The 21768-nt window shown below is 21.1% G+C and overlaps 1 protein-coding gene across 1 annotated transcript in view; it reads right to left on the bottom strand.

The window, feature by feature from the left end:
- LOC117180761 overlaps positions 1 to 21768 on the bottom strand; it is a 63692-nt gene that overhangs the window by 33809 nt on the left and 8115 nt on the right. The window contains exons 2-4 of the mRNA XM_033373258.1: positions 19037 to 19933; positions 14472 to 14792; positions 8066 to 8587 (exon numbers count right to left, since the gene is read on the bottom strand). Coding sequence (XP_033229149.1) covers positions 8066 to 8587; positions 14472 to 14792; positions 19037 to 19925 — 1732 coding nt within the window. The 5' untranslated portion in view covers positions 19926 to 19933. The remainder of the gene's footprint in view (positions 1 to 8065; positions 8588 to 14471; positions 14793 to 19036; positions 19934 to 21768) is intronic.

Here is a 21768-nt window from a genome sequence, read left to right as displayed (position 1 = left end):
AGTTGTATTTTCAAATGGAAAAAAAAATTTTATCCAAAAAGAAAAATTTTCAAACAAAAAGATATTTTTTTAAATAAAAAAGTAAAACAAAAAAGGAATTTCCAACAAAATAGTTGCAATCCTTCACTAAAACAATTAAATTTTCAACCCAAAAATATAAATTTGCTATCAAGTAGTTGAATTTTCAACTAAAACAGATTCATTTTTAATCAAATAGTTGAATTTTAAACTGTAAAAAAAAGTTTTCAACTAGAAATTATAGATAAATTTTCCGGTTGAAAAATGATTTTCCACAAAAAAAATTTTAAACCAAAGTCACGTATGTGTAAGCGAAATGATTTTTTTTCAAAAAATAAGATTTTTTAACAAAATACATGAATTTTCAACAAAATAGATGAATCTTCACCTGGAAAACAAAAATTTTTAACCAAAAAGAAAAATTTTCAACAAGAAGGTTTTTTTTACCAAAAAAAAAGCGAATGTTCAACAAAATAATTGTATCCTTAACTAAAACAATGAAATTTTCAAACCAAAAATAAAAATTTTCTATCAAGTAGTTAAATTTTTAACTAAAAAAAATTAATTTGCAATCAAATGGTTGAACTCTAAACTAAAAAAAAATTCAACTAGAAATTATAGATAAATTTTCAGTTCAAAAAATTGTTTTCCACGAAAAAATTAATAAATTTCACCAAAGTGGTGTATTTGCAAATAAAATGATGAGTCTTTCACTGGAATAAAATTTTAAATATGGGGATTTAATTTTAAAACAAAAATATTAATTTTTTATTTAAAAAATCCGAGTTTTTAACATAATACACGAATTTTCAACTAGAGAAGACAAATTTTTAACTAAAAAGAAACATTTTCAATCAAAAAGATGATTTTGTTTTACCAAAAATTACGAATTTTCATGAAAATAGTTGTATCCTTCACTAAAACAATTAAATTTTCAACCCAAAAATATCCATTTTATATCAAGTAGTTGAATTTTCAACTAAAAAAGATCAATTTCTATTCAAATAGTTTAATTTTGAACTAAAAAAAAAGTTTGAAAAATTATTTTCCACCAAAAATTAATAAATTCTACCACAGTGGTATATTTGCAAATAAAATGAAAAATTTTAAATTCAAATATTTCATTGAAAATCCACATCTTTTGTTAAAAATCTATTTTTTTAAGCAAATTATCTCTTTCTTTGCAAGTTAATCTTCTCGTTTAAAAATTATTCTTTTGGGTTAAAAATTCATGTATTCCAGTTAACTATTTATCATTGTAATTGAAAATTCATCTTTTAGGTGGGAAATAAAATTACTTGGATGTAAGTTAAACTCTTAAATTAAAAATATGTTTTTTTTTTTTGTTAAAATATCTAAATATTTTGTTAAAAAATTTTTTTTGTTGAAAATTATTATTTATTTTGATTGAAAATGTGACTATTATTCCACTTGAATATTTCATAATTCCAGATAAAAATTCATCATTCTTTTTTTTAAGTTATTTTTTTTTTTTTTTGAAAATTAATTTTTTTATGGGAAGTAATTTTTGAACTGAAAATTGAGCTTAAAAATTCAATTGTTTGGTTAAAAATTGATGGAATTTGTTGAGACTTAATCGTATTTTTTAGAAAATAAATCTTCTTAGTCGAAAGTTCATCTTTTTGTATGATACTTAAACTATTTAGTTAAAAATTGACTTTTTTTGTTAAAAAATTATTTTTTTCTGGTAGAAAATTAAACTATTTGGTTAAAAGTTGATCGATTTTGTTGAAAAATTGTAGTTTCTGTTAGAAAATAAATCTTCTGGGTGGAAAATTTAACTGTTTGGTAAAAAAATATACTATTTTGTTGACAATTCGGCTTTTCTGGTAATATCAAACTGTTTTTCATTTAAACTTAAAATCTTTTTTAGTTTTTATTAAAACATTTTTTGGAACAAATTAGTATTATTATGTTAAAACCTCAACTATTTTGTTGAAAATTCGTTTACATTTTATTAAAAATTAATTTTTAAATAAAAATTTAACTATTTTTTTTCTGGCTAAAAATTTGTAATTTCTTGTTTAAAAATTCAACTGTTTGGTTAAAAATTTATGTAATTTCTTGAGAATTTATCGTATTTTTTAGAAAATGAATCTTCTTAGTCAAAAATTCATATTTTTGTTGGATAATTTAACTATTTGGTTATAAATTGAACTTTTTTGTTGAAAAATTCTTTTTTTCTGGTAAAAAATTAAACTATTTGGTTAAAAGTTGATCTATTTTGTTGAAAAATTGTATTTTCTGTCAGACAATAAATCTTCTTGGTTGAAAATTCAACTATTTGGTAGAAAATAAACTATTTTGTTGGCAATTCGTCTTCTTTCGTAGAAAATCAACGTTTTCATTAAAACTCCAACTGCATAGTTAAAAATTAATCTGTTTTATTTGAAAATTCAAGTAATTTATTAAAAATTCGGCTTTTTTTTGCTAATATCAAACTGTTTTTTATTTAAAATAAAAATCTTTTTTACTTTGAATATAAACTGTTACATTTTTTGATAAAAATTAGTATTTTTAAGTTGAAAATTCGTTTACATTTTATTAAAAATTAATTTTTAAATAAAAATTTAACTATTTCTTTTCTGGCTAAAAATGTGGAATTTCTATTCCAAAAATTCAACTATTTGGTTAAAAATTTATGTAATTTGTTGAGAATTCATCGCATAACCTATTGGGTTAAAAATTAAATCTTTTTGTTTAAAAATATTTTTTTTCTGGTAGAAAATTAAACTATTTGGTTAAAAGTTGTTCTATTTTGTTGAAAAATTCCTTTTTTTCTGGTAGAAAATAAATCTTCTTGGTAGAAAATTCAACTATTTGGTAGGAAATAAACTATTTTGTTAACAATTCGTCTTTTTTGGTAGAAAATCAATATTTTTAGTTTCAATATCAACTATTACATTTTTTTGTAAAAATTAGTATTATTATGTTAAAAATTGAACTATTTTATTAAAAATTCGTTTAAATTTGATTAAAAATTGGTTTTTAAACGAAAATTTAACTCTTATTTTTGCGTCTAAAAATTTGTAATTTCTAGTTTAAAAATTAAACTGTTTGGTTAAAAATTTATCTAATTTGTTAAGAATTCATCGTATTTTATAGAAAATTAATCTTCTAAGTCGAAAATTCAAATTTTTGTTTGGGAATTAAACTATTTGGTTAAAAATGTACCTTTTTTGTTGAAAAATCGCTTATTTTCTGGTAGAAAATTAAACTATTTGGTTAAAAGTTGATCTATTTTGTTAAAAAATTATATTTTCTGTTATAAAATAAATCTTTTTGGTTTGGTAGAAAATAAACTATTCAAGTATTTTCTTAAAAATTCGGCTTTTTGAGTAACATCAAACTGCTGTTTATTTCAAATTAAAATCTTTTTTAGTTTAAATATCAACAATTACATTTTTTGGTAAAAATTAGTATTATTATGTTTAAAATTCGTTTAAATTTTATTAAAAAGTAATTTTCAAATAAAAATTTAACTATTTCTTTTGTATCTAAAAATGTGTAATTTCTAGTTTTAAAATTAAACTGTTTGGTTAAAAATTTAACTAATTTGTTAAGAGTTCATCGTATTTTATAGAAAATTAATCTTCTTAGTTGAAATTCAAAATTTTGTTTGATAATTAAACTATTTGGTTAAAAATTGACTATTTTTGTTGCAAAAACCTTTTTTTCTGTTAGAAAATTAAACTATTTGGTTAAAAGTTGATCTATTTTCTGTTAGAAAATAAATCTTTTTGGTTGAAAATTCAAGCATTTGGTAGAAAATAAACTATTCAAGTATTTTCTTAAAAATTCGGCTTTTTGAGTAACATCAAACTGCTTTTTATTTCAAATTAAAATCTTTTTTAGTTTAAACATCAACAATTACATTTTTTTGGTAAAAATTAGTATTATTACGTTAAAAATTCAACTATTTTGTTAAAAATTCCTTTAAATTTTATTAAAAATTAATTTTTAAATAAAAATTTAACTATTTCTTTTGTAGCTAATAATTTGTAATTTCTAGGTTTAAAATTAAACTGTTTGGTTAAAAAGTTATCTAATTTGTTAAGAGTTCATCGTATTTTATAGAAAATTAATCTTCTTAGTTGAAATTCAAAATTTTGTTTGATAATTAAACTATTTGGTTAAAAATTGACCTTTTTTGTTGCAAAAACCTTTTTTTCTGTTAGAAAATTAAACTATTTGGTTAAAAGTTGATCTATTTTCTGTTAGAAAATAAATCTTTTTGGTTGAAAATTCAAGTATTTGGTAGAAAATAAACTATTTTGTTGACAATTCGTCCTTTTTCGTAGGAAATTAATTTTTCGTCAAAAATGCAACTGCTTAGTTAAAAATTCATCTGTTTTAGTTCACGATTTAGGGGTTTTCTTAAAAATTCGGCTTTTTTGTAATATCAAACTGTTTTTTATTTAAAATTAAAACCTTTTTATATTTTAATATCAATTATTACATTTTATTGTAAAAATTAGTATTATTAGGTTGAAAAATCAAATATTTTTTTGAAAATTCGTTTACCTTTACTTAAAAATTAATTTTTTAAAAGGAACATTGAATTATTTCTTCTTTTATTACAAATTTATAATTTCTAGTTAACAAATTCATCTTTTAGGTTGAAAATTTACGTAATTTGTTGATAATTCATCGTCTTTTGTAGAAAATTAATCTTCTTAGTCAATAATTCATATTTTCGGTTAATAATTAAATTTAAATATTACCGGAAAATATGAATTTTCGACTAAGAAGATTAATTTTCTACAAAATGCGATTAATTTGCAACAAATTACAGAAGTCTTCAATCCAACATTTGAATTTTTAACTAAAATTATCAATTCTTAACATAACAACAAAAAAGAAATTGATCAATTATAAAATAAAAAGTTAATTTTTAATAAAAAATAAACGAATTTTCAATGAAACAGTTGAATTTTAAGCATAGAAATACTCACTTTTACCAAAAAATGTATTTGTTGGCATAAAAAACAAGACAATTTTTAATTTATATTTTTAAAAAACAGTTTGATATTACCAAAAAAGCCGAAATTTCAACAAAATACATCAAATTCAATGTAAAAAAAGAAATTGTAAATAAAAAATGAAACTGTTAAATTTTCAGTTCAGTAAATAGTTAAAAATTCGTCTTTTTACGAAGAAAATTTGACTATTTGGTTACAATTTTATACATATTGTTAAAAATTGCTTTTATTCCTAATAGAAAATTAAACTATTTGGTTAAAAGTTGATAGATTTTGTTGCAAAATTTTATTTTTCGTTAGAACATAAATCTGCTTGGTTGAAAATTCAACCACTTGGTAAAAAATAAATTGTTTTGTTAAAATATCGTCTTTTTTTTTAGAAAATCAACTTTTTCTATAAAATTGCAACTGCAAAGTTAAAAACTAATCTATTTTAGTTGAGAATTCAAGTATTTTTATCAAAATTCGGCCTTTTTCTAGTTTAAAAATTCAACTGTTTGGTTACAAATTTATGTCATTTGTTGAGAATTTATGGTGTTTTATAGAAAATTAAAATAATTAGTCAAAAATTCATATTTTCTGTTGATAATTAAAATATTTGGGTAAAAATTGACTTTTTTTGTTGAAAAATCCTTTATTTTCTGGTAGAAAATTAAACTATTTGGTTAAAAATTGATCTATTTTGTTAAAAATTCGGCATTTTTCATAATTTTAAACTATTTTTTATTTAAATTACAATATTTTCTAGTTTCAATAACAACAATTACATTTTTTGGTGAAAAATGGTAATATTATGTTAAAAATTAAACTGTTTGGTTACAAATTTATGTAACTTGTTGAGAATTCATGGTATTTTATAGAAAATTCATATTTTCTGTTGATAATTAAACTATTTGGTTAAAAATTAACCTTTTTGTTGAATTTTTTTTCTGGTAGAAAATTAAACTATTTGGATAAAGGTTAATCGATTTTTTTGAAAAATCCTTTTTTTCTGTTAGAAAATTAAAATATTTCGTTAAAAATGTTAAATGTTACTTAAGGATTTAAGTATATTGTTAAAAATTCGGCTTTTTTGGTAATATCAAACTGTTTTTTATTTAAAAATAAAATCTTTTTTAGTTTGAATATCAACTATTACATTTTTTGGTAAAAATTAGTATTATTGTGTTAAAAATTCAACTACTTTGTTGAAAATTCGTTTAAATTTTGCTGAAAATTAATTTTTATATGAAAATTTAACTATTTCTTTTCTAGTTAAAAATGTATAATTTATAGTTTAAAAATTCAACTGTTTGGTTAAAAAATTTATTTCATTTGTTGAGAATTTATGGTGTTTTATAGAAAATTAAACTAATTAGTCAAAAATTCATATTTTCTGTTGATAATTAAAATATTTGGTTAAAAATGGACCTTTTTTGTTGAAAAATCCTTTATTTTCTGGTAGAAAATTAAACTATTTGGATTAAAGTGGATCGATTTTGTTGAAAAATCCTTTTTTTCTGGTCGAAAATTAAACTAATTCGTTAAAAATGTTAAATGTTAGTTAAGGATTTAGTTATGTTAAAAATTCGGCTTTTTTGGTAATATCAAACTGTTTTTTATTTAAAATTAAAATCTCTTTTAGTTTCAATATCAACTATTACATTTTTTGGTAAAAATTAGTATTATTATGTTAAAAACTCCACTATTTTGTTGAAAATTCGTTTACACTTTATTAAAAAATAAATTTTTTAATACAAATTTAACTATTTTTTTCTGGCTAAAAATTTGTAATTTCTAGTTTAAAAATTCAACTGATTGGTTAAAAATTTATGTAATTTGTTGAGAATTCATCGCATTTTTTAGAAAATGAATCTTCTTAGTCGAAAATCCATATTTTTGTTTGATAATTAAACAATTTGGTTAATAATGGACCTTTTTTGTTGAAAAATCCTTTTTTTCTTGTAGAAAATTAAACTATTTGGTTAAAAGTTGATCGATTTTGTTGAAAAATCCTTTTTTTCTGGTGGAAAATTAAACTATTTATTTAAAAGTCGATCTATTTGGTTAAAAAACGGTATTTTCTATTAAAAAATAAATTTTCTTGGTTGAAAATTCAACTATTTGGTAAAAAATAAACTATTTTTTTGGTAATTCGTCTTTTTCGTGGAAAATCAACTTTTTCGTTAAAACTCCAACTGCATAGTTAAAAATTAATATGTTTTAGTTGAGAATTCAAGTATTTTATTAAAAATTAAAAAGTTTATCAAACTGTTTTTTATTTAAAATAAAAATCTTTTTTACTTTAAATATAAACTGTTACATTTTTTTGACAAAAATTAGTATTTTTAAGTTTAAATTGATTTTTAAAGGAAAATTTTACTATTTCTTTTCTTGCTAAAACTTTTCTTTTATAAAAAATTAATCTGTTTTAACTGGGGATTTAAGTATTTTATTAACAATTCGGCTTTTTTGGTAATATCAAACTGTTTTTTATTTAAAAATAAAATCTTTTTTAGTTTAAATATCAACTTATACATTTTTTGGTAAAAATTAGTATTATTATATTAAAATTGATTTTTAAATGAAAATTTAACTATTTCTTTTCTTGCTAAAACTTTTTTTTTATAGAAAATTAATCTAATTAGCGGAAAATTCATATTTTCGGATATTAATTCAATTTAATTATTAACCGAAAATCAAACAGTTGAATTTTTAAAAAAGAAATTATCAATTCTTAAAACAAACAAAACAAAAATAGTTAAATTTTGATTTAAAAAAGTTGATTTTTAATAAAAAGTAAATGAATTTTCAAAATTACAAATTGAATTTTAAACATCAAAATACTAATTTTGAACAAAAAAATGTAATAGTTGTTATTAAAACCAAGAAAAAATTTAATTCAAAATAAAAAACAGTTTGATATTACTAAAAAAAGTCGAAGTATCACAAATTGCACAATTCAGACCATTTTTAACCAATTGGCGAAGAAATTCCGAAATATTTTTCAAGGAAAAGTGCAGAAATGGTGAAATTTTTAATAAAATATAATTTTATCAACTTACTTTTAATGTTTGTCGTGCCGAGCATAATATCAGCATACTCAGAATGAGTCGTGGCCAGTCCAAAAACAGTTTTTACATACTCATCGCTCCCATTTTCAATATAAGCAACACTACAAGCTGCAATTAATGCTTTTAATAACAAAGCATTGTCCAAACAGTTTTCTTCCTCAGTGATTTTTAAACTCTGCGTCAAGGAAAATCGTACAAACTGAGGCCACGAGTGATTTTTACTCAATTCTTCAAATATCACGTTTTTCTCCTCAATTTTTAAACTATCTATCTTTTTTATTAATGTCTCGCAAAGAAATTCAAGTTTCTTTTTATTCTTCGACAAGGAGGTCTTGTTTTTACACAATTTTAGTGTGGATGCTAATAAATGTACGAGCACTTGTACAAAATCTCGAAGGGACTTTATTTTTTTAAACAAAGTCTCGAGTAGTTGAACATATTCTATGTCAACTTTTGTAAGCTTGTCTCCGTTCACCAACACGTTGTTACAAATCTCTTGACAAGTATCTGCATCTAAAAAGTCCATTTTTTCTTACCGAAATAAATTTTCAGTATTTTTTTACAATTTAAAAAATTATTTAAATTAAAAAAATAATAATAAAGTTAGGGATCACAGCGATTTAACAATTCGATTTTAGGTAAAAAGGGGAACTTTTTCCGGAAAAGGGGGAATAAAAAAGAATTCTATTTATAGGATGGTCGCAAAAATGCATTTTTTAAATTCCCTTACTTTTTCCCGACTAATTTTTTAATTTTTCTGATCAATATTTAAAAACCAAGAATTTTAGATCCAAAAAATTACATTCATTTCAAGGAATTTACTTAATTTTTAATTTAATTTAAAAATTCATTTATTTCATTCAAAATTTGATTAAAAGAAGAATTAAAATAATAATTAAATCAATATTTATTATTTTCCATTACTAGAAAAACATTTTTCAAACAACAACAAAAACAATTTTTTCTCTGTGAGATTTTTTTTGCTGACTTAAAATTTCGTTAAATTGCTCGTTGCGAATTTATTTTTTATTACTAAAAAATAAATTACTTCATTGAAAATTAAACTCCTTTTTTAAATTCATTTTTTTAGTTAAAAATTCATTATTTTAACTAAAAATTTAACTATTTGAGCAGAAAATTTAACTCTTTTGCTGAAAATCCATTTTTTTAAGAACTAGATTTTCAAAAGGAAATTTAAGCATCCTGTTTTTGGTTGAAAATGTATCTTTTTTGGATGAAAGTTGAACTAGTTGGTCCTTTTTAATTTAAAATTCAACTATTTCATTGAAAATTCGCATATTTGGTTAAAAATCGATTTTATTCGAAAATTATCGTTTTCTTTTAAATTTAAAATTTAAAAATTTAAAAAATTCAAATATTCCAAATAAATATTCTTTGGCTGAAAATGTAACTACTTTGTTGAAAATCTATTTTTTAAACTAAAAATTTAACTATTTCAAAAGAAAATTTAAGCATAATATTTTAGGTTGAAAATGTATCTTTTTCAGATAAAAATTCTACTATTTAATTGAAAATTTATATTTTTTATCTGGAAATTAAACTGGTTGGAAATTAATTTTTTTTTTTTCAACTATTACAGATGAAGATTCATAATTTTAATTTATTAATTTATATAATTTAGTCCATTCTTGTTGAAAATTGATCTTTTCGTTTTCAAAATTAGATAATTTCGATAAAAATTTGTCTTTTTTAATTGAAAATTCAACTATTTCATTGACAATCCACATATTTGGTTTAAAATCGGTTTTTAAAGAAAATTATCTTTTTCTTTGAAAGCTATTTTTCTTGTTTAAAAATTTTTCTTTTCGGTTGGGTTTTCCCGGGCTGAAAATGTAACTGCTTTGTTGAAAATAATTTTTTTTTAAACAAAAATTTAACGGTTCCAGTAGAAAATTTAACTCTTGCTGAAAATCCATTTTTTTAAAGAATTGTATTTTCAAAAGAAAATTTAAGCATTCTATTTTTGGTTGAAAATGTATATTTTTTGGATGAAAATTCCACTATTTGATTGAAAATTTATATTTTTATTCAAAAAATAAATTGTTGTTGTTCAAAATTCATGTAAATTGTAGAAAAATCGTATTTTTTGTAAAAATTAATCTTATTTGTTGAAAATTCACCTATTTTGGTATGTATAAAATTTAGAAATTATAGTTGAAGATACATAACTTTAGTTGAAAATTCATCAGTTTGGTGGAAAATTAATTTCTTCAACTGAGAATTTAAAAATTCCATTTTTTGTTGAAAATTAATTTTTTTCTAGTTCAAAATTCAACAATTTGGATGAAAATTTGTCTTTTTTTATTGAAAATTCAAATATTTAATTGAAAAACCCACATCTTTTCTTGAAAATCGATTTTTTTTGTAGCAAATTAAGTTTCCTTTGCAAGTTAATCTTCTTGTTCGAAAATTATTCTTTTCGTTTAAAAATTCAAGTATTCCAGTTAATTATTTATAATTTTAGTTGAAAATCCATCTTTTAGGTCGAAAATAAAATTATATGGTTTAAAGTTAAACTCTTTTGTTAAAAATAATTTTTTTTTGGTTAAAGATTCATCATTTTAACAAAAAATGTATCTAATTTAAGTAGAAAATTGAACTATTTTGCTGAAAATCCGTTTCCTTTTTGTTTTGTTAAGAATTCGATTTTTAGCGGAAAACTTGAACATATATTTGTGATTGAAAATGTTTATGGTTGAAAATTCATTTTTTCAAACTATTGCTATTGAAGATTCATAATCTTAGATGAAAATTTACCACTTTGGTTGAAAATTAATTTTTTCAACTAAAAATTTGCATCCATTTTTGATTGAAAATTGATCTTTTTGTGTTTAAAATTCAACAATTTGGAAGGAAATGTGTATTTTTAAATTTAAAAAATCGACATTTTGTGCAGAAAACTACCCTTTTCTATGAAGTTTAATCTTCTTGTTTAAAAATTTTTCTTTTCGGTTAAAAATTCAAGTATTGCAGTGAAATATTATTCATTTTAGTTCAAAAATTCATCTTTTAGATGGAGAATAAAATTAATTGGTTAAAAGTTAAACTCTTCGGTTAAAAATTAATTTTGTTGTTAAAAATTCATTAGATTTTCGAAAGAAAATTTAAGCATTCTATTTTTGGTTAAAAATTTATATTATCTGGATAAAAATTCTACTGTATGATTAAAAATTTATATTTTTTATTTAGAAAATTCATCATTTTTATTGAAAATTAATTTCTTCAATTAAAAATTTTAATATTTCATTTTTTTTTTGAAAATTTATTATTTTCTAGTTCAAATTTTAACAATTTAGATAAAAACTTATTGAAAAAATTTTTTTGAAAAAATTGGTTGAAAGTTAAACTCTTTTGTTAAAAATAAATTTTCTTGCTTGAAGATTCATCATTTTTGCTAAAAATTTAACTATTTCAGTAGAAAATTTATTTCTTTTGCTAGAAATTAATTTTTTTTAAATCATTTTAGTTGAAAATTCATCCGTAGAGTACGAAAATTAATTCATTTAGTTGAAAATTTGAATGTCCATTTTCGATTAAAAATTGATTTTTCGTGTTCAAAATTTAACAATTTGAATGAAAATTTCTCTTTTTCAATTGGAAATTTAAATACTTAATTGAAAATCCACATCTTTTGTTAAAAATCGATTTTTTTATAGAATTTTTTTTTTTTTGCTAGTTAATATTCTTTTTTTTCAAATTCTTTTTTTCAGTTCGAAGTTCAAGCATTCAGTTTATTAAAAACATTCTTTTTTCTTTCGATAAAAAGAAATTTTTGCATCGGAATTTAAACATTTTGTTGATTTTTTTTTATTATTATTTATTTGAATTGAAAATGTAACTATTATTCAATTTTTGGCTGAAAAATAATCTTCTTTAGTTAAAAATTGATCACTTTGTGATCTTTTTGGTTGAAAATTGAACTGTTTTCTTGAAAATCCGTTATTTTTGGTTGAAAATTATTTTTTTCAACTAAAAGTTTAACTATCTTATTTTTTATTAGAAATGTATATTTTTTAGTGGAAAATTTAGATATTTGTTTCAAAATTCGTTTATTTTGCAATATTTTTGCACTGTTGTGTTAACGGATGTTTAGAATGAACGTCATGAATTAAAATAAATGTTTGAGTTCTGCTGCAAATATTCGATAAAAATCATAAAAATTCAACGTGAATTAAAAAAAAATCGTGTGAATTGAAAACAATTTAAAAATATGAAACAAGTTCAGAAAAATGCAAGGGAATTTAAAAAAAATGTCATAAAATGCCCAAAAATAAATTGACTACGAAAAAGTTGCATTTTCAACAAAAACAGTTGCATTTTTATTCAAAAAAGATTCAATATTTCTGTTTAAAAAAATAATTTTTAATTCAAAAAGAATAATTTTCAGAAAAAATCGTTTTCATCCAAAAAATATTTCAGTTGAATTATTAGCACCAAAATATGAATTAGAAAAAAAATTTTAACGTTTTAGGAAGAGTTGAATTTTTAAATCAAAAGGATGAATTAGAAAAAAAACAGGAAATAATAAGAAATTATTTTAATTTGAAAAAAAGTTGGAATTGCAACCATAAATTATGTCTTTTTAAGAAAATAGTTTAATTATCAAGCAGATACTAAAATTTCAAACTAAAAAAATAATCTTCAGGAGAAATTTTTTGCGAATTTGAAAAAAATTATAATTTTATTATAATATATAATAATATTTTTGTTTAAAATTAATTTTCTAACTGAAAATTGAACTTTTCCATTTTTTTCAGATTGATATTTTTTAGTTGAAAATTCTCTTTTTATGAGAAAAAAATCATTTTCTTGGATTAAAATTTAATTTTTGTTGGGTAAAAACGAATTGAGCTTCGTGGAAAATTAATTTTTTCCGAAGTCATATTTTTTGTTTGAAAATTTATTTTTCGTAGCGAAAATTCGTCTTGCAAATTCACAAAAACTTTCTCCTGAAGATTATTTTTTTAGTTATAAATGATATTATTTTATTGAAAATTTAACAATTTTTATAAAAATAGATCCTTTTTGGTTGCAAATTCAACTGTTTTTTTTTATTCATTTTTTCGGGAAAACCTTTTGTTTAAAATTAATATTTTGTTGCTGATAAGGCAACTAAAAGCTTTTTTGGATAAAAAAATATTTTATCCGAAAATTTTGTCTTTTTTATTGAAAAGGTCATATTTTTTAGTAGAAATATTACATCTTTCTTGGATAAAAATGTAACTGTTTTATTGAAAATTCAACTATTTCCTAGAAAATTTACTTTTTGATTAAAATTCGTATTTTTCTCTTGAGAAGTCAATTAAATTGTTTTTGGGAGAAAATTTAACTCTTGTTTGAAAGTTTGAATTTTTTATTTTCAAATTCACCTGTTTTAGCAGAAATTACATTTTTCTTGAATAAAAATGCTACTGTTTTTTTGAAAATTCAACAATCTTGTTTAAAAGTAATACTTTTTCTTTAAATTTCATATTTTGCTTTTGAAAAGAGAACTAAAATATTTTCTGGATGAAAGTTTAATTTTTAAAAAATGTCGTTGTTTATTAAAAATTCATCTGTTTAGTAAAAATTTTCCCTGTCTTTGATAAAAATGAAACTATTTGGTAGAGAATTTAACTGCTTTGTTAAAAATTAATCCTTTACGATTAAAATACCATTTTTTTCGTAGAAACTTATTTCTTGTTTACAATTCCATATTTTGGTCGTAAAAAGTCAACTGAAATCTTTAGTAACATAAAATTCAACTATTTTTTATAATTTATCTTTTTGATTTAAAAGTTCGCCTGTTTTAGTAGATTTTTTTTTATTGAAAATGCCACATTTTGTTTAAAAATTATTCTTTTTTTATTATTTTTTGTTGGAAATTTATATTTTTAGTTGAAAATTTTAATTTTCGTCTTTTGGATTGAAGGAGCAACAATTTATATAAACTTTTATTTTTGTCTTGAGCGAAAAATATTTGTTGAAAATTCGTCTTTTTGGTTTTAAAATTCTCTTTTTTTAAATATAAATTTCATCTTTTTTTATTTGATTTTTCAATAATTTCGTTACAAATTCAAGTATTTTGATAAAAAGCCATCTTTTATAGTAGAAAAGACATTTTTAGTTTAAAATAAATGAATAATTTTGAAAATTTCAAACTTGTGTGAAATACTGTTTTTATTCAGTTTATAAAAGATTCTATGTTAATAGTATTACAAGATTAAAATACAAGTATTTGAATGTTAATTATCACGGAATAGGAAAAATTAGTCGAGGAAAAATCAGCGAATTTTTGAAAAAAAAAAAAAACACTTTTCTAAATTGGACATGATTATTTCGGTTTCCGGAAAAGACGAGAACGGACTTTGATACCATAAATATAATCTTCGCTTACCAAAATTTGATTCAATCAAAAATATTACAGCTTTCACGTTCTCTTGAATCCAAGAATGTTTACCAGCAGGCTCAGTGAGATAATCCATGATCTCTTTTTTATGTAGTTCATTCAATTTGGACAAGAAATCTTTGTCCCATTTCGCAGTCAAGTTGCTTCCAAGAAATCGGAAAATCATGCCACTTTTCTTCAAAATTTTTTCGTCTTTTTTCGTAAATTTTATCAATTGTGGGATCACAATAGGATTTCTGTTTATCAAAAGCGAAATAAGTTCGATAGTTGCGGACGTAATTCGATTCCGTAGCAGTAAAACAAATATTCCTGAAAAAAAAATGAATTGAAAAGCAAGAAAAATTTAATTCCAGGCACTACTTTATTATTTTATAAAAAAAAAATAGTAAAAGTAGCCTCTGTGCCTCGAAAAATTAGCAAAAAGCCGTCCAGACTTTTGAACAAGTAGCAAAAGTTGGAATATTTATTTAATTTGTTGTTTTTTTTTACACCAAAAATGAGACCAAGCCAAGAAAATTAATTTTGTAATTATATATTTAATAAATAAATAATATTTTTCTTAAAGTTTTATGAGATGTATAAAATTTTAAAAAGAACAAAATATGAATTGATTCTTTTTTTTTCACGAAAAAATCTGATGGGTCAAAGTTTAGAAATTTTCAAAAATAGGAGATTTAAAATAACAATTTTACTTAAAATTTTTTTAATTTCAAGGAAATTTTAATAATTTTTATCTAAAAGAAATAAACTTTAAAGGTGGGCCCGCTTGGCCGGGAAATGACAGTGAATTTATTTTTGGACCGGAAATATTACAAATTTGTAGAGAAAAAAAAATCTGCCCAACTTTGATTTCAACCCTTTTTTAAAATAATTAGTTGAATTTTTTTCAATTATAATATCAATTAGTTTAAAATGCGTGATTCGAAACTCGTTTACTTTGAAAAATTTCGATTTTTATTTTTAATTTAAAGAATTTAAAAATGCAGTCTTCAAGACTTACACAATTGAAAATGAAAAGCGTTTGAAGTTGAAAATTTTTGATAAAAAACTTATTTTTATTTTATCAACTGTAAATATAAATAAATTATTTTTAAAATGAATCTCTAATTTTAGCATTAAAAAGTGAACAATAATTTATTTGACAAAACGATTCTAAATCCGTTCAAAATTTAAAATTTTCTAGATTTTGACGTTAATTTGTAAAAGCCTGATTTAAATATTATAAATTATGTTTAACTTAAAAATAACTTCATAATAATATATTCATAATTAAGGGCTTTCATTATATTTTAAATATTGTTTAAGTCTTAAATTTTCAATTTTTAACGCATTCAATTTAAAAAATTTGTAATTAAGAAAAATATTTACTCAAAATTTAACAATATTTTACTGTTAATTTAAAACGAATAAATCGAAAGCAACTATTTAAAAGTAAACAATTTGGAATCATTTGAAACAAAATCTACATTTTTTCAGATTTCTAACAAAAAATTTAAAAGCTTTCATAGAATTGTGAAAAGCTTCAAAAAAATACAAACATTTTCTTAAAATTCCTAGGAAAATTGACAATTATTTTTCATTTTGGTGAATATTAAGAAAGATTTAAAAAGATTTCCATAATTGTCCAAAAAAGAATCTGGAAGATTTTAAGGAATTTTTTTTTAATTTTCAAAATTTTCTAAAAATCGTAGGAAAAAATTCGATTCAGTTTAAAAGAAATTTAGAAGTTCTCAACAAAATTTCAAAAATAATTTGAAATTTGAAAAAATTTTAAACAGCTTCTAAATGCTTAAAATAATATATTAAACTTTTTTAAGTTTATTGATTGATTCTTTAGTTTAGAGCAAAGTGTTAGTAACTTCCATTTTTTATTTGTAAGTTATTGAGTATGTAAATACAAAATTTTTTGATTAAAAAACTTAAACTTTATTTTTAAAAGTTTAAAATGCAAAACTTTAACTTTGAGTGCTTCAATTTGTAGTTTATTTTACCGCATTTCTCTTTTTCGCGAAGAAAAGAATTGTTCAATTTTTTTATAAAATTAAACTTTAACGTCTAAATTATAAGGGGAACAGATTATTTATTTTTTTCTTTAGCAGAAAATTTCTCTTTTAGGATTGAAAATTCAACTATTATGGTAGAAAATTAACTTTTTCTTGAAAATTCATATTTTGGTTTTGTGAATTTAACTGAAATCTTTTTTTTCTAAAAATTCAACTAGTTTTTTTAAAATTCATCTCTACGGTTTTAAAAATTCATATTTTTTGATAGAAATTTCGTATTTTCTAGTTAAAAAACTACTTAAATTCGTTCAAAATTTAATTACTTGGTAAGATAGAACCAAGTTGTAAAAAATCATTTTTTTCTGTTGAATATTTTTTATTTTAGTTAAAAACTCAACTGGTTTATAGAAAGTTCATTTTTTTGGATAAAAGCTAAACTAATTTCACTGAAAGCTACTTTTTTCTGGTTCAAAAATCAGTTTTAATAACGGAAAACTTAACTATTCGATTTTCGATTGAAAATGAAACTTTTCCATGTTTGGTTAGAAATTGAGCTTTTTTATTTGAAAATTCTTTTTTTTTTTTGTAGAAAAATAATCTTTTTGATTGAAGCTTTTTATTTTTTGGTTAAAAGTTCAATTAAATTATTAAAAATTCATTTCTTTGTTAGCAGAATCATCATTGTGGTTGAAAATTCATCTGTTTGGTGGAAAAAAATGGACTATTATCATTGAAAATTGATTTTTTTTTCGTTTGAAATTTATTTCTTTAACTGAAAACTTAACTTTTCCATTTTTGGTTGAAAATTTATTTTTTTTTTAGTTGAAAATTCTTCTGCTTTGGTAGAAAACTAAGCTTCTTGATTAAAATTTCCTTTTTATTGGTAAAAAATGCAATAACTATTTGGTTGAAAATGAAAATTTTTTTAAGAATACTCATTTTCGGGTATAAAATTCAACTTGTTTTTTTTTTACAGATTTTCGTCTTTTGACTTGAAAGTTAATAAATTTAGATGGATTTTTTTATTTCTTGACTGAAAATCATTATTTGTTCCAAATTCGTCTTTTTCGTTGGAAAATTTAACTACCTTTTTAAAAATTCATTTTTTATTATTTTTTTTTTTTATTGAAAATTAAACTATTTTGTTCAAACTTTGTCTTTTTGGTAAAAATTGCATATACTTTGTTAACATTGTTATTTTTATTAAAAATTTATTTTTGCAGTTTAAAAATAAAAAAAAATTGATTGAAAATTCAAATCTGTTATTAGAAAATCGACTATTTGGATTATTATCAAATTTTGATTTGAAATTGTTTTTTTTTCTGTTTTTAAATCAGATTTTTTATTAAAAACATTACAAGATTAGAATTCTCGTTTTTAAAAAATTAAATTTCAGAAAAAAATTTAAAACCTTGAAAGATGGTAGAAGAATAATAAAACTACTTTAATTTTTACTTTTTCGTTGAAGATTTATCATTTTATTCGAAATTTCTTCTTTTTTATCGAAAATTAAAATATTTTATTTAAAATTTGTCTTTTTGGTAGAAATTTCATATATTTTGTTAAAATTATTATTTTTTATATAGAAAATTAATCTTCGTGGTTGAAAATAAAAAAATTCAACTATTTTGTTGCAATTTTAATTTTTTTGTTGAAAATTCAAATATTTTCTTAGAAAATCGACTATTTGGACAAAAAAATTCGTCCTTTTAAATTAAAATTCTTTTTTTATGCTAGCAAAGTCATCTTTGTTGGTAGAAATAAATCAATACACTTTAAATTATCAAATTTTAATTTGAAATTGTTTTTTTTTCTGTTTTTAAATGAGATTTTTTATTAAAAATATTACAAGATTAAAATCCGCGTTTTTAAAAATTAATTTTCAGGAAAACAAAATAAAAATAAACAAATTTCAGAAAAAAATTAAAACCTTGAAAGATGGTAGAAGAATAATGAAACTACTTTAATTTTTACTTTTTCGTTGAAGATTTATCATTTTATTCGAAATTTCTTCTTTTTTTTATTGAAAATTAAAATATTTTGTTAAAACTTTGTCTATTTGGTAGAAATTTCATGTATTTTGTTAAAATTATTCTTTTTTATATAGAAAATCAATCCTCGTGGTTGAAAAATCGTCGTTTTAATTAAAAATTTACTTTTGTAGTTTAAAAATAAAAAAATTCGGTTAAAAATTCAACTATTTTGTTGAAAATTCAAATATTTTTTTTAGAAAATCAACTATTTGGACAAAAAATTCGTCTTCTCAAATTAAATTTTTTTTATGCTAGGAAAGTCATATTTTTTGGCAGAAATAAATCAATAAATTAAAAATTGCTTTTCTGTTTTTAAAGCAGATTCTCTATTAAAAATATTACAAGATAAAAAGTCTCGTTTTTAAATATTATTTTTCAGGAAAAAAATAAACAATAAAATGAATAAACTTCATGAAAATTTTCCAAAAATTGGAAGATTGATCAGGTAAAAATCAGGAAAGTCAGTAAATATAAAAAATTATTAGCCTACATTTATAAATACTTTTAAAATACTCACTTTTATCAATATTGCCAATATTGTGAGGAAATCGCCGCAAATATTTGCACAGACTCGTTTCCCATAGACCAACATCAACTTTAAAAGCTTTGAGATCAACTAGATATGAAAATAATTTCTTGAAAAGTTCTACATCCAGTGGAAATATATTTCTATCTGAAATTGAATTTCCTTGTAGGCAAGCTTCTATTAATCTTGGTAAAGTCACTCCCCAGATGGATAAACAATTTTTTTCAGCTGTCAAAAATCTATCAACTGGTAATTCCATTATCACCTTGATCAAATCAATCATCTCCGCGAGATTCAACTGAAGAACTTGAAAAAATTCGACCTTCACGCAGTGTTTCATTTTATCTTTAGTTTTGCATTTTTCAATCGTGGATTTTAACCGAGTTATCAATTTCTCTTTATATGGATTGAGAGCCTCGATAAATAAACACTTTTTATTCAAATTTTGAAGAGTAAGACACACTTCGAAAAAAGTATCCGTACACATTTTCTCCATCAAATCCTTCTTCTTGTAAACGGGTAAAAAATATTTCAGTAATAGAGGATTCTTGAAAATGGAATTTGCACATTTTTTCAGAAATTCTTCATTTTCAGACTCTAAATCTTTTGCGATTTGCAGGAGCGATATTATGATTATTCTGAAGTTGTAATTTTTTTCTTCGGTTAATGCTTGTTTTTCGATAGTTTGCATCAGATGAAATAATGACATTCTCAAGAGAGTTGTAATTTGGTATTTTGTGAGAGAATAATTTAGTTTTATATCCTCATTTTCATATTTGAATTCTAGATTTTTTTCTCCGGTGAATAAATTGTTGACCTGGATTTTGTTTTCTGACAATAAAGCTTTTTTTACATCGTTTAACATGTTTGCCGAATTCATAGTTGTTACTGTTATAAACAAATTAACAATTATTAAAACATATTTTTGTCTAAAGTTTGTTTATTTACAAAAATTATTAGACGAATGATTTTTTTATAATCATAGAAAATTCATTATATAAAATTATATAGAAAACGTTGATAGGATAATCAAAATTGAAATACATAGCACAAAAATATATTCCTTTCATATCTTAAAAATGTTTTAGAATTTCTTTAAATACCAAGACATCTTTGAAAATATTTTTGAATCCACTAAAATCTTTTAAAACTCTTAAAATAAATAAAAATCTAACAAAATTCCTTCAAAGTGCTTGAAATCGTTGGAAATACTATAGAATTTGTTGAGAGCTTTTGACATTTTTTTTAATTAAGTAAAAATAATTTGAAATTCTTTGATTATAAATGTAACTAAATGTTATCTTTGAAAAAAATGTTTGAATATCTCGAAAGCTTTCAAGTTTTTGGAAATTCTATAAAATCCTTTGAATCTTTTAAAATTCCTTGAATTACCATAAAATTCCTTGAATTACCATAAAATTCCTTAAAATGTTTGGAATTCATTAAAATAAGAAGAAATTATTTGAATATAAATTAATTAAGGTTTCCATGAATATAAATTAATTATAGCTATTAATAAAAGTTTCTTAAATAATGAAACCTTTCCAATCACTGGAAATCCTTGAATTTTCAATGTAAAAAATCTTTAAAAACTACTGAATGTACCATAAAATCCCTTAAATAACTTTAAAACTATAAAAAATTATTTAAATTTCTTCATATCCTTGAAAAAAAATCAATTTCTTTCCCAAAATTTTTCTAGAAATTAGTTGAAGAATTATATAAATTCATTGAATTAAATAAAAAACTATTTGAAATTCCTTGAATATGAATTAAATTAAGCTTATTCCTAAAAGTTTTCTGAAAAAAAACACTGTTTAAATCCCTAGAAAACATTGAAATTCTTTAAAATTCATTCTCTAGAATTTAGTTCTGTAGGAATCTCTTAAAATCTCTTCGAAATCTCTTACATATATAAAAATTAAACTTAGTTCTAAAAGTTTTCTAAAAGTTGTCTTAAAAAATAACGTTCAAATTGTTAAAAAAAACTTCGAATTTCTTAAAATTTTTTATAAAATCCTTGAAATATTTTGAAATTTCTTGAAATACCATAAAATCCCTCGAAAATATCTGGAATCACTAGAAATTTCGTGAAATATTTCTTCGGAATCATTTAAAATTACATAAAATCTTTAAAATCATTTTGATTTTTTTTTTAATTTCTTCAAATACCTTGAAATTCTTGAAATTAGTGGATATACCTTCAAATAAAATTTATTTTTATTCCCTAAAGTTCTCTATAAATTCATTGAAACCCCTTTAAATTGCTTGAAATCGTTGGAAATACTACAAAATTGAATGACGGCCCGAAGTTTTGTCAATCTTTTGGAATTTTTTTAAATCTTTGAAAACAACTTGAAATATTTAAAAGCCTTTGAAATAAATTAAAGTTTATTTCCAAATTTACTCTAGAAGTTTATTGAATTCTCTTAAAATCCCTTTAAATCTTTTAAAATCATAAAAATCCATTAAATTAAGTAGAAATAATTTTAAATTCTTTGAATATAAATTAAACGAAACGTTTTATTTGAAAAAAAAGTTTAAATCCCTCGAAAGCTTTGAAATTCTTGGAAATCTTTAAATTTTTAATAAAAAAATATTTAAAAATTCCTGAATGTACCTTAAAATCCTTTAAATTCTTTGGAATCGCTAAAACTTCTTCATAATTTCGTTTTCTATAATTTAGTTCGTTATAACTTTCTTGAAATAATTCTTCGGGGTCA

The sequence above is a fragment of the Belonocnema kinseyi genome, chromosome 9, assembly GCF_010883055.1.
Source record: "Belonocnema kinseyi isolate 2016_QV_RU_SX_M_011 chromosome 9, B_treatae_v1, whole genome shotgun sequence".
NCBI lineage: Eukaryota > Metazoa > Arthropoda > Insecta > Hymenoptera > Cynipidae > Belonocnema > Belonocnema kinseyi.
Note: the sequence above shows the minus strand (reverse complement) of the source record. Positions and strands in the feature narration are given on the sequence as shown.